Below are 13,544 nucleotides of genomic sequence, written 5' to 3'. Positions count from 1 at the left end.
TGGCAAACTACAGCCTTTCTTTTGTTACACTCCTCCACTATCATCAAGGTTAATTAAAAATTTCACCATGGCTTCACAGTTTTCATGCCACCTCTGGAAAATTTCCACAAAATGTGTCTTTTTTTTTTTTCTTTTCCCTCCACCAGACTCTCTCTCTGGTCTCCCACAAGGGTCCTTTGGCCATTATTAGAACTTAATGAACCCAGTTTAATAATCAAGGGAATTAGTGGAGTTCAGCAGTGGCGTTGCTGTATCCTACAGGCATTGTGGTGGCTCTTCCTCGAGTTTGAAACAAGCGTGTGTTTAATGGGTTGTGTTCTCATTGCGTTCCCTGTGTCGCACATTCTGCTATCAGGGGGACATAGATGTTCCACATCTTTCCCTAATTAGTTTTGGAGTGTGTTCATTAGACTTAGCCGATTTAGTTAACTTATGGGTATCTCACAATGGCCCAAATCCCCCAAGTACACCGATGTCTGGGTGATAAATCATCTCTGTCTGCACACTGTAATGAGGCAGACTTTTGAAGTGTCATATTTTGCTCTTAATGTATGGAGAGCTGAGTTTATCAGACAGTTAGCCCACATATGTCTTGCAATCTCCTTCAGGCTTAAGTGCATCACAATTAATTATGTTTACATTCTTTGTTAGGCTTGTAAATGGATTAAAGACTGGTACAGTGTGTCTTTATGATGACTACTGCGATATATCAGGGTACATACATTTCTTCTTTTAAGCTTGTTTTACAGCCTTGATGAAAAAAAAGAAAGAAAGCCGCCTTTGCTAAGGGTGTTGTCCCTCGAGTTTAACACATGGTCTCTCTGTCACTTTCTCTCAGCCAGCCATGATATTGGAAATTATTCAACATTAGCGTGCACAAAGCCTGGTAGACTTGGGGTGTTACTCCCTTGCAGCAGGGTGTCACATTCAAAAAGAAGTAAATTAGCTGTCACCAAGGCTTGGTTTGGGAGCAGCTGCTATGCCTCAGAGATGATTTTTTTTTCACTGGTTCTCTGCTCACTGCCAAGTCAATGCAAGGCAACAAGTCTTTGTAGCTGCAAGAAATAAAGAAGCGCAATATAATTTAATGGCTTTCTTTATCTAAGAATGAATTACAACCATAGAAATAAACATACTGAATCACACCAGTGTAAAAATCACCTGTTATTCGTGAGTATTGCATAAAGAAAGCTGAAGGATTAGATACTTGGTTTGAATCTGTGCTTCTCCAACAGCAGACAGTCGCCCTCTCATTATCTACGGGGCAACATGTGTGTGGAGCTGGAATTCATTACCAGTAGCAAAGCCCAAGGGACAGGCCAGATTGGCACAGTTTCCAGACAACCGGGTGACACAGCCTGTCTTCAAAGGTTTATGTCTCACAAAGTCAGATATATACAGAACAATGTATTCATATTTAAACTTCCAAAGATTTATTCATTTTTAAACTCCCAAAGATTAAGACTTTAAGATTTTAAAGTTGAAAAAGTGGAGAAAAAGATAGTTTTTTGCTCTTTAATTTGACAGAAAGTGTCGGAGGTAAACACACAGATAGCTAATTAGAGTGAAACACTTAGTTCAGGTCCCAGAGAGTCTGAAAAAAGTCAATAATAATCAATAGCAAAAAGCAGCTAAAGAAATATTATGAAGCTTTAGTGACCCTCAGTGGTCAAATTGAGTAACACAAGCAATGATTTTAAATATAATACAGTATTTATTATAACATTAAGAGAACAATACTGAGAGAAGGGATGAATTTTGACTTAATTAAGATGGCACTGTGTATACTTTGTATTTACACACATTACAAACACATGTATCTTACAGTACAACACTGCTACAACGGACCACACGGCAATAACATAACATGGCTGCACAATGAAAATAAAAAAGTATCAATATCATGCCAACACACACAAGCATAAATAATTCACTGAAAATCCTAGAATGCTGTACAAAATGTTCATATCTGTCACTCTCTATATGAACTGTGTAGTGTTTGAGACAACAAAGCAGAAGCACTGACAACATCTTGTGCATTTATATGAACAGGGACAATGGTGCAGAGTAACAACAGTTTTGTACATCTGAGGCTTCCAACTATCATTCTGCTGCTATAATCACTTGGCCCTCGTCTTTAAAAGGGCTGTACTCGACATTCAGAACATTAATATAGCAGCAAACAAATATTAGCTATGTAAAGATATAGTGGAGTAATGGCGTCTTAAGCAGAGACTGAAGTCACACTCCCTCTGTTTGTGTTGGAATTTAAGCTTCTATGTTCTTTGTTTTCATCGCCGGTTCGGGTATTTCACATATTGGGGAACAGTCCATGAGAGCCGTGTGAATGCAATCCCAGCCTGCAGTTTTTTCAGTATTTTGAGTACAGCCCCTTTATTAATAATAATAATAATAATAATAATAATAATAATAATAATAATAATAATAATGATGCACCTGTGATATACACAATTCTTGTTTTCCTCTGATTTCCATTTTATGTTTAACATAAATATCTAGTCTCATTATTGATCAACAATTGATCAAGCACATTCTGCCCTATTTCCATTCTAAAATACTGCCTTCACAAAGGGAACTTCATTCCAACTCCAAGCATTCTTAATGGTTCACTGAAAAAAGTGAGTAATCCGCATTGCAACGATTTTCATTCTTCTGTGAACTTTACAATACCTTCTGCTCACTTGAAACTTCTTGAAATATAACACTACAGTATTTTTACTGTAATTTCTGTATGTACTGTAGCTGGTTTCAAAAAAATCCATACACAGCTAAAAAATGTCCTTAACCTCATTATTGGTGACCTACTGATCGGCTTTTTTTGATTGACTGTGTACCATTAGCATTAAAATTCCTTCACTGGCTTTATACCAAATTGCCTAGGTTGTTAAACTGGTAACATATTTGCACTGTTCATGACCAATAACTTAAACACTGGTTCCAGATTTATACATGCCGCCATAGGGGGGCAGCACCACTCTCCCTAGAGGAGGTCCAGTGTGTGTATGTGTCTAGGAGGAGGAGTCCTCCTCCACAGGGTGGAGAGCGTGCCTTTTGAGCAGTGTCTTTAGCATCTCCACCTCCCGCTCTGTCTCCTTCAGCTTCCTACGTAGTGTCTCATTGGCTCTCTGGAGCCTCTGGTTGTCCTGGGAAATATGCAAAAGATTTGTATGATCTACAGCAACTGTGGTACATTTAAATACTGTGCATTTGTTAGTAGGAATGATTTATTTTCACACTCACTGATTCTAGAGATTCATGGGTGGGTTTGTTCTCCTCTTCTCGCTCTTTAGGCTTTTGCGCAACAGATGCTCTGTTTTCCCACTTGGCACAGTGTCGCTGTTTTCTCTGTGGCACCGGGCTGGGACATGAGGTAAGGGTGGGTGCTGCTGGGACCAGCAGAGAAGGCTGAAGGCGGCTGGACTCATGGGCTGCAGAGGATGGTTGGGGTCCCTCTGTCTGGGTGCCACAATGGACTCTCTGAGGCCTTGAATAGGAGGTGACTGGGGAGTCTGGGCTCCAGTCTTTGCTGTCATCTGGCGGGTATGGGAAAGGACATTCTTCTGAACCTGGAGAGTGGGGCATTATCAGTAATTATTTCAAATGAGACAAATGGAAAATGCAGATTGTTAAGATTGTCTCCACTTTTTTTTATCACAATCATGTCTTCTGAGATGTCTTCTGATCTAAGCAATCAACGGCCACAAAACAAAAAGACTAAATTCAGTATGCAATCAAAGACAAGAAAAATTAACCATATGACAAAATAGCACGTCACAAAGACTCATTTGAAGAGGGGCTGCGTTAATATACAGCCCCCGTGTTTTCAAGATGTGTCAATCCATACTAAGTAAAATCGAAAGTTCTGAATATAGTAGCTTTCTCGTGGCAGGTGGGTAGCTTCAGATTTACTGTAAGTGAAACAGTTCCTAATGACAGCTGGAGGGAAATCACCCTGACAACAGACTCTGTGCGCTATACTTGTCTTATTTAAGCTGCTGCAAACTAAAGTGAAATCATGTAAATTCTGACTTTTCTTGTTTTCTGTATGGTGTGGCAGGCAGTGATTACAGGAAATAGCACAGCTTACTTGATGAACATGTGCCATAAAAAGTATCTGCCACGAGATGGCACCTCTCATAGGGACGTTGTGATTGCTGCCATGTTACACCGTTGTTATTGTCTTCATACTTCAGGTGTGTGTGTGTGTGTGTGTGTGTGTGTGTGTCAATGGGACCATTTATGCTGGTAATGAACCCCTTTGGCCAAACCCACCCTCTGAGGTACCTGTGGTGACAGGCGTGGAGCTGAGTGTCGGACTGTCGTTGGCGTTGGTCAATTTGGCATTCTTCTTGCACTCAAATGCCACCTGGTCCTTGCACAGCCTGTGGCAGTTCATTCCGCAGTCTGAGCCAGTCAAAAGAATGCACAACATGTAAGAACATGAACTAGCGTTGGTCTAACATCTACAAACTGACTTCTACTGAATTTTCTGACACTATCTCTACTGCAAATGCAACTTTCAGACCTTTTGCATGCTTAGTGTCAGGCAAACAAATAACTCTCAGATCTTTTGAGGGATGGGGGAGGGGGAAAACTGTGGTTCTGGCTGCAGACTATCTTTTTTTCATGTGCTGCAAGGTTCAGCTAGCTGTGTGCAACACGGAAAACCACACAACACCGTCCTAAGATAGCTTTACTTTACCTGCTCCCCACAAGACACCGTGTGTACCTCACCTCATTTTGTAAACATGATACTGACATTTGGCCAAATAGACATGCTAACATTGCACAAGATAGAGTGCAATAATCACCTTTGCATCTGTAGCCTTGCTTGATGACACCCCAAAGCTGTGAAGAAGAATATGGAGAAAAACACAACTGTTTTCACATCACTGAAGCAAAAGCAAAACTAACAAGATTACGGTATATATTGTTGAAGAATGTTTATGACATAGCAGAAAAACAGTTAATACATTTTTCTAATACATTAACTTGATGTGGTGACTTACAAATCCTGAGCAGTTGTCACAGAAGGTGGGTTTCATGTAAGTGGTCTCCTGGAAGTTGTGGACAAAGCCAAGACCCAATTTGGAGCAGATGACACTGGCCCGCATGAAATAGGCTGTGATCTCCTCTCTGCTGATGTGACCTTCCCTGGACAACCACAACACATAATCATTTAACAGAGGAAATAGAGCTGATAATGATACAGAATGGTGAAGGGGGTATAAACATTTTGACAGACATTTTCAGACCTACCTCCATACCTTCATACTTTAATGTTTTGTAATGTCTGACCTGATTTATTTATGACTGCACCCTCTTCTGCCACACGTGTTGAACACCATACCACTTTGTGATTGTGTAATGTGAAAACAGTACCATCAACTATAGTGGTTTTCATGTTTAGGTCTAAATTAGGAATCACATGCTTCTCTGTGGGTTTGTCACGTACCACTGGACGTGCATGAGAAATAAAACAGTTACTATTTAATGGTGGGGAGTTATGGTTCGTTTTGCAGCTATTTTATGTTTCCTGTTGCTACACTCATCACCACAAATACCACTTTTTCTTCCTCTCTTCTGAAGTCACACATGAGCTCAGAGCATGTGTGTGACCTGTCAAACGAACTCACTTCTCTTTGTCCATGACACAGAAGGAAAACGGAAAGCTAGCAGCAATTTTCTCAAATTCCACTTGAGAAATGAAGCCGTTCTCGTCGTGATCGTAGTTCTTAAACACAGACTGTGAAAGACAAAAGGGAAACACCATTGTTGGTTGACTATTAGTGCACAATAGCTGATAATAGCAGGCTGTCAAAATGGCAGCATCCAGAAGAATAGTTACAATAAATAATTAGGGTTATATAACAGCATTACTGAGTAGCAATGTGGAGGCTACACTTGAAAAAAGAAACACTTACGTCCACCATTCTCTGCACATGTTTGCTGATAGTTCGGGGGTCGGGTTTAGGAGCCACTCCTGGTGCCCAGTCCACCACAACTGGAGGTCTAGAGGGCGTGGCTGGCTAATAGAAAATGAATTAGATAATTAGTGTGAAATATTATCTGGGCAATTCTGTTAAACTAACTGTAACACTAAGTCTATGAACAGCCTTCAGAAGCAGAAGGACTACTGGCAAATTATTCTTTTTTTAATGCTTAGAAGGACATTAATGTATTTTCGACATTTTAGGAAATATGCTTATTCGCTTTATTGCAGAGTTAGATGAGAAGATTAATACCTCTCTCATGCTTGTAAATATGTAGCTGGAGAAAGCAGCTGGTTATCTTAGTGTAGCATAAATAATGGGAAACAAGGGGAAACAGCTAGCCTTGCTCTGTCCAAAGGTACATCCTAGAAATATTTCATGTGAATTAGTGAGCTTTAGAGAGCTGGTAGGTGGATGTTGTTACCTGTGGATAGAGGCAGGCTAGCTGTTTCCCCGTTTCCAAACTAACCCGCTGCTGCCTATAGCTTCATATTTAGCATACAGACGTGAAAGTGGTATCAATCTTCTTATCCAACTCTCGACAAGAAAGAGAATAACTGTATTTCCCCAAATGTCAAACTATTCCTTTGAGTATTACTCAGCTTTTGCTTTAATACTTGTATATGTCTTAGCTAGTTGACAGGCAAGTTGGCATTCTTTGAGCTAAGCTAACCGGCTGTAGCTTCATATTTAGCATACAAACATGAACGTGGCACCAATCTTTTTATCCAACTCTAGACCAGAAAACAGTTGTTAACTTAAAGTGGCTCTGCTTCTATCACTCACAAGTGCTTTACAGTTCTTGGGTTCTCTGGTGTATGACAGTTCATATATCTCATCCTCAGTGTAGTAGAGGTCCAAGGACAGCTGTAGGGAAGGAGAAAACACATGTCAACACATGGGAGGTAAACCGAAAGAGTAAGACCTCTCTGTATATCTATATCTTTCTCCTTGAAACATGTTTTGATGAGGGCAATATTAGGTCACAGGGTAACTATTATGTCTTCATGGGCATTCTGTCGCTCAAGTACATTTAAAGCACCACACACAGATAACAAAACAATATATCAATCTGAACTCCCTCTCATTCACACTCAGTTCATCACCCACACACTCATAGATCATAGACTCTCATCACACCCACACAAGCGCGGACAATCCACATGCTGTAACACACTCATTTGCATCTGGCTTGCGTTCAATACAATCTAGTGAATCACATGAAGCAGAAGCTACATAACAATTTGGAAAATAATCTAAAGTAAAGTTGCACTACCGTCAGCAGATGGACCAGGTCCTTGTTAGCGTCCAGCCTAGGAGGGATTTGCTGGAGCTGGATCAGCTCATTAATGTGGCTGTAGAGTGCCTGAAGCTTCTGGACATTCACCTTGTTGTCCTCAACATAGTCTGACATGGCCTCATTAACCGAAATCAGATCTTTGAGGTGGACCCCCATGATAGGGATTTTAAAACCTGTACACTTGTTGTAAGCTTGTCTATAGTTGTCATAGTTTCTGCAAGAGGACAGCAGGTCTGTCATCTCGTTCAGTACCTAGGGAGTGATAGAATTTTTTAGTGAGGATGTTTTGGTTTTGCTCCATCATCAGCTGGCTCTTATGATGATAGATGTCATTTACCTTGGTGACCTCACTGGGTACAAGTGAGGTGGTGTCCTTCAGTCTGGAAATCGAGCTGTGACAAAGCCCTCCCACCACTGCCATTAGTGTGTTGTAATTGTGCATAAGATGTAGACTCTGGTGGACGCACACAAAAAGCACACATATCAGTGCATCCGTGCACACACATGTATACACGCACGCAATTAAACTTGTTCCAGGTAGCCTTGGTTATATAATCCACAACACTGCAGTTACATAAGCCACTTAAATTGTCGGCTTTTTCTTCCCGCGCTCTGATATCTCACTCTTTTTTGGAAGGTCTTTTCTCTCTCTTTTTAGATCTCTAATTCGTGCTGGCACTGGAGCATTATGGTGTGAAATTCGTTTCCACACCCTTGGGGTTTTTTAGGTTGACAGCCGTGAGCAGCAGCAGACTGTTGCATTAGTGTAACAGTGCAAGAGGTCCATCAGAGTACAAGCCTGCCTAACGGCTCCCTGAAGCCAGCGCATCGCTTCTCAGTAGGCTACGTGCAGCTTCACATTGGATTGGTTTTAGCATGCAAGGTCTGATCAGCGACTACACTCACTTCTCTCTTTTCCACTTTCACAAACTCCTCTGTGTCTAAGTGTGTTCCACTTAATGACTCCATTAGCTTGCTACAGTTAATATTTTTGTAATATTTTGGTAAAATCTTTGGTTACGCGAAAAAGCCTGCAGCGGAGCTCTTGGAAATCTATTACCAGCTCTCTGTGAGTATGCATCATGCAACTGCAAATTATGTTGCATCTATAGTGCTGTGCAGAGCGTGACAATCGACTGTCAGTTAGATAAGGTGCATGAACAATAGCACGTTAATGCAAGCAAAGAGGAAATGTGTCAAAAAGAGTTCATTTTTTCCAACTAAACCAGGAACAGAAAGTGTAAGAGCAGTAGTGAGGGGTTGATTAAACCACTACCTGCGCCACATGGATAAACTTGGTGAAAACCTCAGCTCTCAGCTGAGCGGTCGGCCTGCTCAGCACCATCAGCTGAACCCACTGGGAGATACCATTACACAGGGCGATGGAACGCTCCATCACGGGAATGTCCTTCATGCAGCAGCTTCGAATGTAATTCTGATAGTCTACAAACTGGCACAGAGAGCAGAGAGAGGAGCATAAATTGCTGCACGGAAACTGCGAGACATTTCCCGTGGAGAGGAAATACCTAATGGTTTTCAGTTCAGAGATGCATGTCATATAAACAAATCATCAATGTGCAAAAAATAACCTATACACTGGAATAGTCTTTTAGTGTGTACACTCACTGATATCCTGCAGAAAGACTTGAATTCCAGGAAGGTAAGATGCTCTGCCAGCTCAATGGGCTCCAGGTGATCAAAAAGAAGAGAAACCTTCCTCTTTTTACTGCTGTTAGCTTTGATCTTCTGGCTGGCCTTCCACGACCAGTCCCGTTCATTTCTAGAACACATCATTGAACATAACACGATTTACAATCGGCAAAGGTTAACGGACAGAATGACTTCAGGAAGTGAAAAAATGTGATAATTGTTTCAGTTTTTGAAGTCGTAAAGTAATTTTTTAAGCTCAATTTAAAAACATTTTTTAACCAATTCAGTGGCTCAAACCTCTCAATTGTGAATATCAGCTGTTTTTATAGTCTATGATGAATATCTTTGGGTTTTGGGCTGCTGGTCAGACAAAACAAGACATTTGAAGACATCGCCTTGGGCTCTGGGAAACTATGATGGAAATTTTCTGACTTGAACTTCTGAATTTCTGATTAATTGAGAAACAGTGGGCAGATTAACCGATAATAAAAATAATTGTTAGCTGCAGCCCAAGTAGTCAAGTGTGGAATATAGAAGAAGACATATGTTTGAAGCTACATTCGCAGCCTCAAAGTTATACTGTTCAGTTCAAAGTCTGCTTTCTTTGATTGTGACTGATTTCAGTAATTTCCATCACTGAACAAACAACTGAGTGTTGTGTAGGCCTAATGTCTCAGTTGCCAGCTGGTCAGAGATTAACACTTACATCCATTTGGTCTCTAGGAGAGAGCAAAGATGCTCCTGTCCCTGCTCACTGATCAGCTCCCGGAACTGGTCCAGGCTGTCGGACAAGCTGTGGTGCAACCGGAACATCATCCAGAATTCCTGGATCCAATGCCTGGAGGTCCGAGATGATACCATGAGACTGATACAGAACATACAATTAAAGTTAGACTCTCACAATGCATCAGTGTGTTAAACTGACCTGATGAGGTAGCATATCCTCTGGCACTCTGTTGGCTGCTCATTGTCCAGCGCCGTTTTAAATGTAAGGGCTTTGGTTAAGGAGCTGATGTTGACTGATCGTGATAATTAACCTGAGCAAAGTGTGGTTTTTATTTATTTGTTCATGCGAAAATAGCTTGTTGGCAAATCTGCTGATCGTCGACATTGTTCGGGACAACGAACATATGTGTACTTCGACTGCAGGATTTCTTTCATACAAACAACTCATTAATAAAAACTACAGCAACTAAAGTAAAAGGCGAACAGAAGTGGCATTTGGTAATGTGGGAGGAGGCGACTGATGAGCATCACTGAATGAATCATTCTGGCATACTGAAGTAAGTGAATAACAAAATGTACAAACAGAACAGACAATCAATGCCTCATATACTGTAGAACAACTGTTGATGAATGTGCATTTTTAAGTGTTAGGACTCTAAAGATGTTTTGATCAATGTTGTCAGCCCATAAGAATATTATTCATATATATGGTCACTCAGTCTTCCATTTTGCACATGTTGACCACAAAAACACTGCCCTATCAGTTTATGTACAGTACACACAAAAGCATATCCTTAAGCAGCTCTTATAAACAGACTATAGCTCTCAATTAGCAGAAATCAGCTTGAAGTGATGCACATAAAAGGCTAATTGCATCATTGGAGCAGAAGAACTGCCCACGCAATCCCAAGGCCAGACTGTGATGAAGGCTGTTAATGGCCCCTGTGTCTCTTCCCTGATCCTAACCTCACACACTGAATTTATTTGATTTATCCTTTTGGGTCTTCGGCTAAGAACGAGAGGGTTAAAAAAAGCAGAGGGGCATTCTGCGTTGTGTGCTCTGACGTGGGTTCGTGTGAGCAGGAGGCTCTTTAAGCAAGAGAGGGTCTGTGTTTATATACAATTGAAGAGGACCTGTATGTGAAAGAGGCAGAGGTAATTAACACCTGAAACACCAAGGCTGCTCACCGGGGCCAGTAGGCTCCTCTGAGAGGCTTCGTGACGCCACTGTTGTTTCCTGAATGGAAGCCTAAATTACAGGCCCTTCAGTCACAAGACACTACAAAAAAAAACATGCTTTTTTCTCAGTGTGAAGTAGGGGGAAAAAAAATCAAGCATTTTGAAAGAGACCAAATACATAATGGTAATATACTATGCTGCATGGGATACAGGACCCAGTGTGGAGGGGATTTACACAGACATAGATGTGAAAGGTCTACAGCAACTGACAGCAGGAGTAAACATGAGTTGCCACTTGCCTATCACACTTTACACTGACAGCTACAGGCTGCATTGTAAGCCAAGTACAAGCTTGATTGCCCGTTGCTGTTGACAACCAAAGGAAAGCAGCACACAACAGAGCCAGTGATCTGATCCCACTTTACATTTGGTTCTCAAAATTGACCAGTGCATTGTTTGATTTATCTGTCTGTGTTGAGATAGCAATCATAGCCTTATGATGGACTGTTGAAGGATATAGAGCGGTGAGTTTATCCAGCAGATCACTGGAGGAGATGTGGATACGGTGCATGGTCAGGGTGATGTTCAACAGGTGGCTGCTCCCACAAACACCACCATCTGAGTCTGCAAGACAAAATGCACACACTTGAATTGACTCTCATTGCTACAAAGTAAAGAAAACAATGCCTATTGCAAGACAACATGTCCAGTTCCATCTGAGGTGACATAAGATTTCCGTTGTTTAGGTGGCATCTGATAAGATTTATCAAACCAGAATAAGTGGTGTCTGACACATCACATGTGTTTAACTTAAAATAAACCAGTCGCAAATATATACTCATTACTAATTTTCAAATTAAAATTACGGCCTTGCGGTTGTATGCCTCCCCCAAAGGAAGGAATTTTTTAAAAGGTATTTTTGGGCAAAGCATAAACACACATCTTCAACCCGGCAGCCCAAAAGATCTTTCCAATCATCCCAGTTTCAAGGTGGGCACCCAAGATTAGTGTCACCAATTCAGTATCTGACCAAATGTGAAATCCGTCACATGTGAAATATGGACACAATCTCCCCTGAGTTATGGGGTTGAATATAGCCAGAAAAGCGTTTTTGAAATGTTTTTGAGTTATGTCCAAAAACGCATTTTGTGAGGTCACAGTGATCTGACTTTTGACCATCATAGTCTAATCAGTTCATCCTTGAGTCCGAGTGGGCGTTTCAAGAAAGAAATAAGACAAGAAATTCCCTCCAGGTGTTCCTGAGATATTGCATTCACGAGAATGGGACAGATGGATGGACAACCCCAAAAACGTAATGCCTCCGGCCAAGGCTGTTGACGGCACGGACCCATAAAAAGTCCAAAACAGCTGGCCACTCTAGTTTTTTGCAATCTCAAACAGGAGTAAAAATAGTGCTTTCATTTGGGACTATTTTCAGCTGCGGATTAATCCACATTTGCAGGGTCATGCGACAAATAAATCTGTCAAGTGCAAGGAAACTGCGCGACAGACAGCTCTGCATGTGATTAGAAAAGAGCAGAGGAGCAGAATCGCTTGTTGATCGGTGAGGAGAAATGCTCTGTCAAAAATAGACCAGGCACGTATTAGTAGCAGAGCAGAACGAAGAGCCGCTTCTGGGGCACTTCTGAAATGCTGATGAAATCACAAGCATTGTCTAGAGTGGCCGCGATCAGCTGCGCCTGGTGGAATCTAATAGCTCTAGTTTAAGAAAAAATAAGACATTCAACAAATTTAAATTGTTATTATTTAGATATGAATAATATATATTATTCAATAAGCATCTCTAGTGCTCTTACTATGGAATCTGTGTTACTATATTACTGTAGTCCATGAGTTTTATTTTTTCATGATCATTTTCTCAGTTTTAAAGCCATATTTTCCTGTGACTGTTTACATTAAAACTGTAGTGGCTTCCTCTGATTGTGTGAAACTCTGTGGCTTGCTTGTCTCACTACCTTTTCGCTTCCTTTTTCCTTGTGTATATCCAACTTCCTCCCTTTGTGACCAGGGGCCCATTTCAGGAAGGAGGTTTAACAAACTCTGGGCCCTATTTTAGCGATCTAAGTGCACGGCGTGAAGCGCATGGTGCAGGTGCGTCTAAGGCGTGTCCAAATCCACTTTTGCTAGTTTGACGGCGGAAAAAAGGGTCCGTGGGCCGGGCGCATGGTTCAAAAGGGTTGTACTTAGTGTCTTTATTAATTCATAGGTGTGTTTTGGGCGTAACATGCAATAAACCAATCAATGTCATCTCCCATTCCCTTTAAAAGCCAGGTGCGTCTGTACCTTGGCGCATTGCTATTATGATGGCAGATTTGCACCGTAATATTTTTTATTTGTAATCTTTGTGTGCTGCTGCGCTTCCCTGAATGTGTGTAACAAGCATAGTGCGCGCTGTGCACGAGCCTAGTCGCATTTTACTAATTCGCTGTTAAAATAAAAATGAAACGCTGCGCTATTGACTTTAGACCAGGTTTTTGTTGGTCAATGGCGCGATCACTTCCCGCTGCCTCAAGATAGCAATACGCCAAGAATTCACTTGAACACACCTCCCTATAAGATCAGCACGCCCATTGGCGCACAAATGCGCGTAGGAGCATTTGCTATTTAAAAATTGACAACTGCGTCGGTCTTAAACTAGCAAAGACACTTGCGTC

General features: G+C 41.3%; 1 protein-coding gene across 2 annotated transcripts in view; it reads right to left on the bottom strand.

Annotated features, from left to right (window-relative positions):
- Nucleotides 1–1,941: 1,941 nt before the first annotated feature.
- The window catches only part of LOC114546691 (RAS guanyl-releasing protein 1), a 19,788-nt gene continuing 8,185 nt past the window's right edge, over nt 1,942–13,544 (bottom strand). The window contains exons 3-17 of one of the 2 annotated variants that reach the window (XM_028565671.1): nt 11,388–11,493; nt 9,890–9,952; nt 9,671–9,802; nt 8,941–9,094; nt 8,591–8,764; nt 7,652–7,768; nt 7,291–7,566; nt 6,801–6,881; nt 5,946–6,050; nt 5,658–5,767; nt 5,031–5,175; nt 4,833–4,869; nt 4,294–4,425; nt 3,262–3,587; nt 1,942–3,164 (exon numbers count right to left, since the gene is read on the bottom strand). In XM_028565671.1, coding sequence (XP_028421472.1) covers nt 3,030–3,164; nt 3,262–3,587; nt 4,294–4,425; nt 4,833–4,869; nt 5,031–5,175; nt 5,658–5,767; nt 5,946–6,050; nt 6,801–6,881; nt 7,291–7,566; nt 7,652–7,768; nt 8,591–8,764; nt 8,941–9,094; nt 9,671–9,802; nt 9,890–9,952; nt 11,388–11,493 — 2,093 coding nt within the window. In that variant the 3' untranslated portion in view covers nt 1,942–3,029. The remainder of the gene's footprint in view (nt 3,165–3,261; nt 3,588–4,293; nt 4,426–4,832; nt 4,870–5,030; nt 5,176–5,657; nt 5,768–5,945; nt 6,051–6,800; nt 6,882–7,290; nt 7,567–7,651; nt 7,769–8,590; nt 8,765–8,940; nt 9,095–9,670; nt 9,803–9,889; nt 9,953–11,387; nt 11,494–13,544) is intronic. The other variant, XM_028565673.1, reaches the window with a different exon arrangement.

This window comes from Perca flavescens, chromosome 20 (genome assembly GCF_004354835.1).
Source record: "Perca flavescens isolate YP-PL-M2 chromosome 20, PFLA_1.0, whole genome shotgun sequence".
NCBI lineage: Eukaryota > Metazoa > Chordata > Actinopteri > Perciformes > Percidae > Perca > Perca flavescens.
Note: the sequence above shows the minus strand (reverse complement) of the source record. Positions and strands in the feature narration are given on the sequence as shown.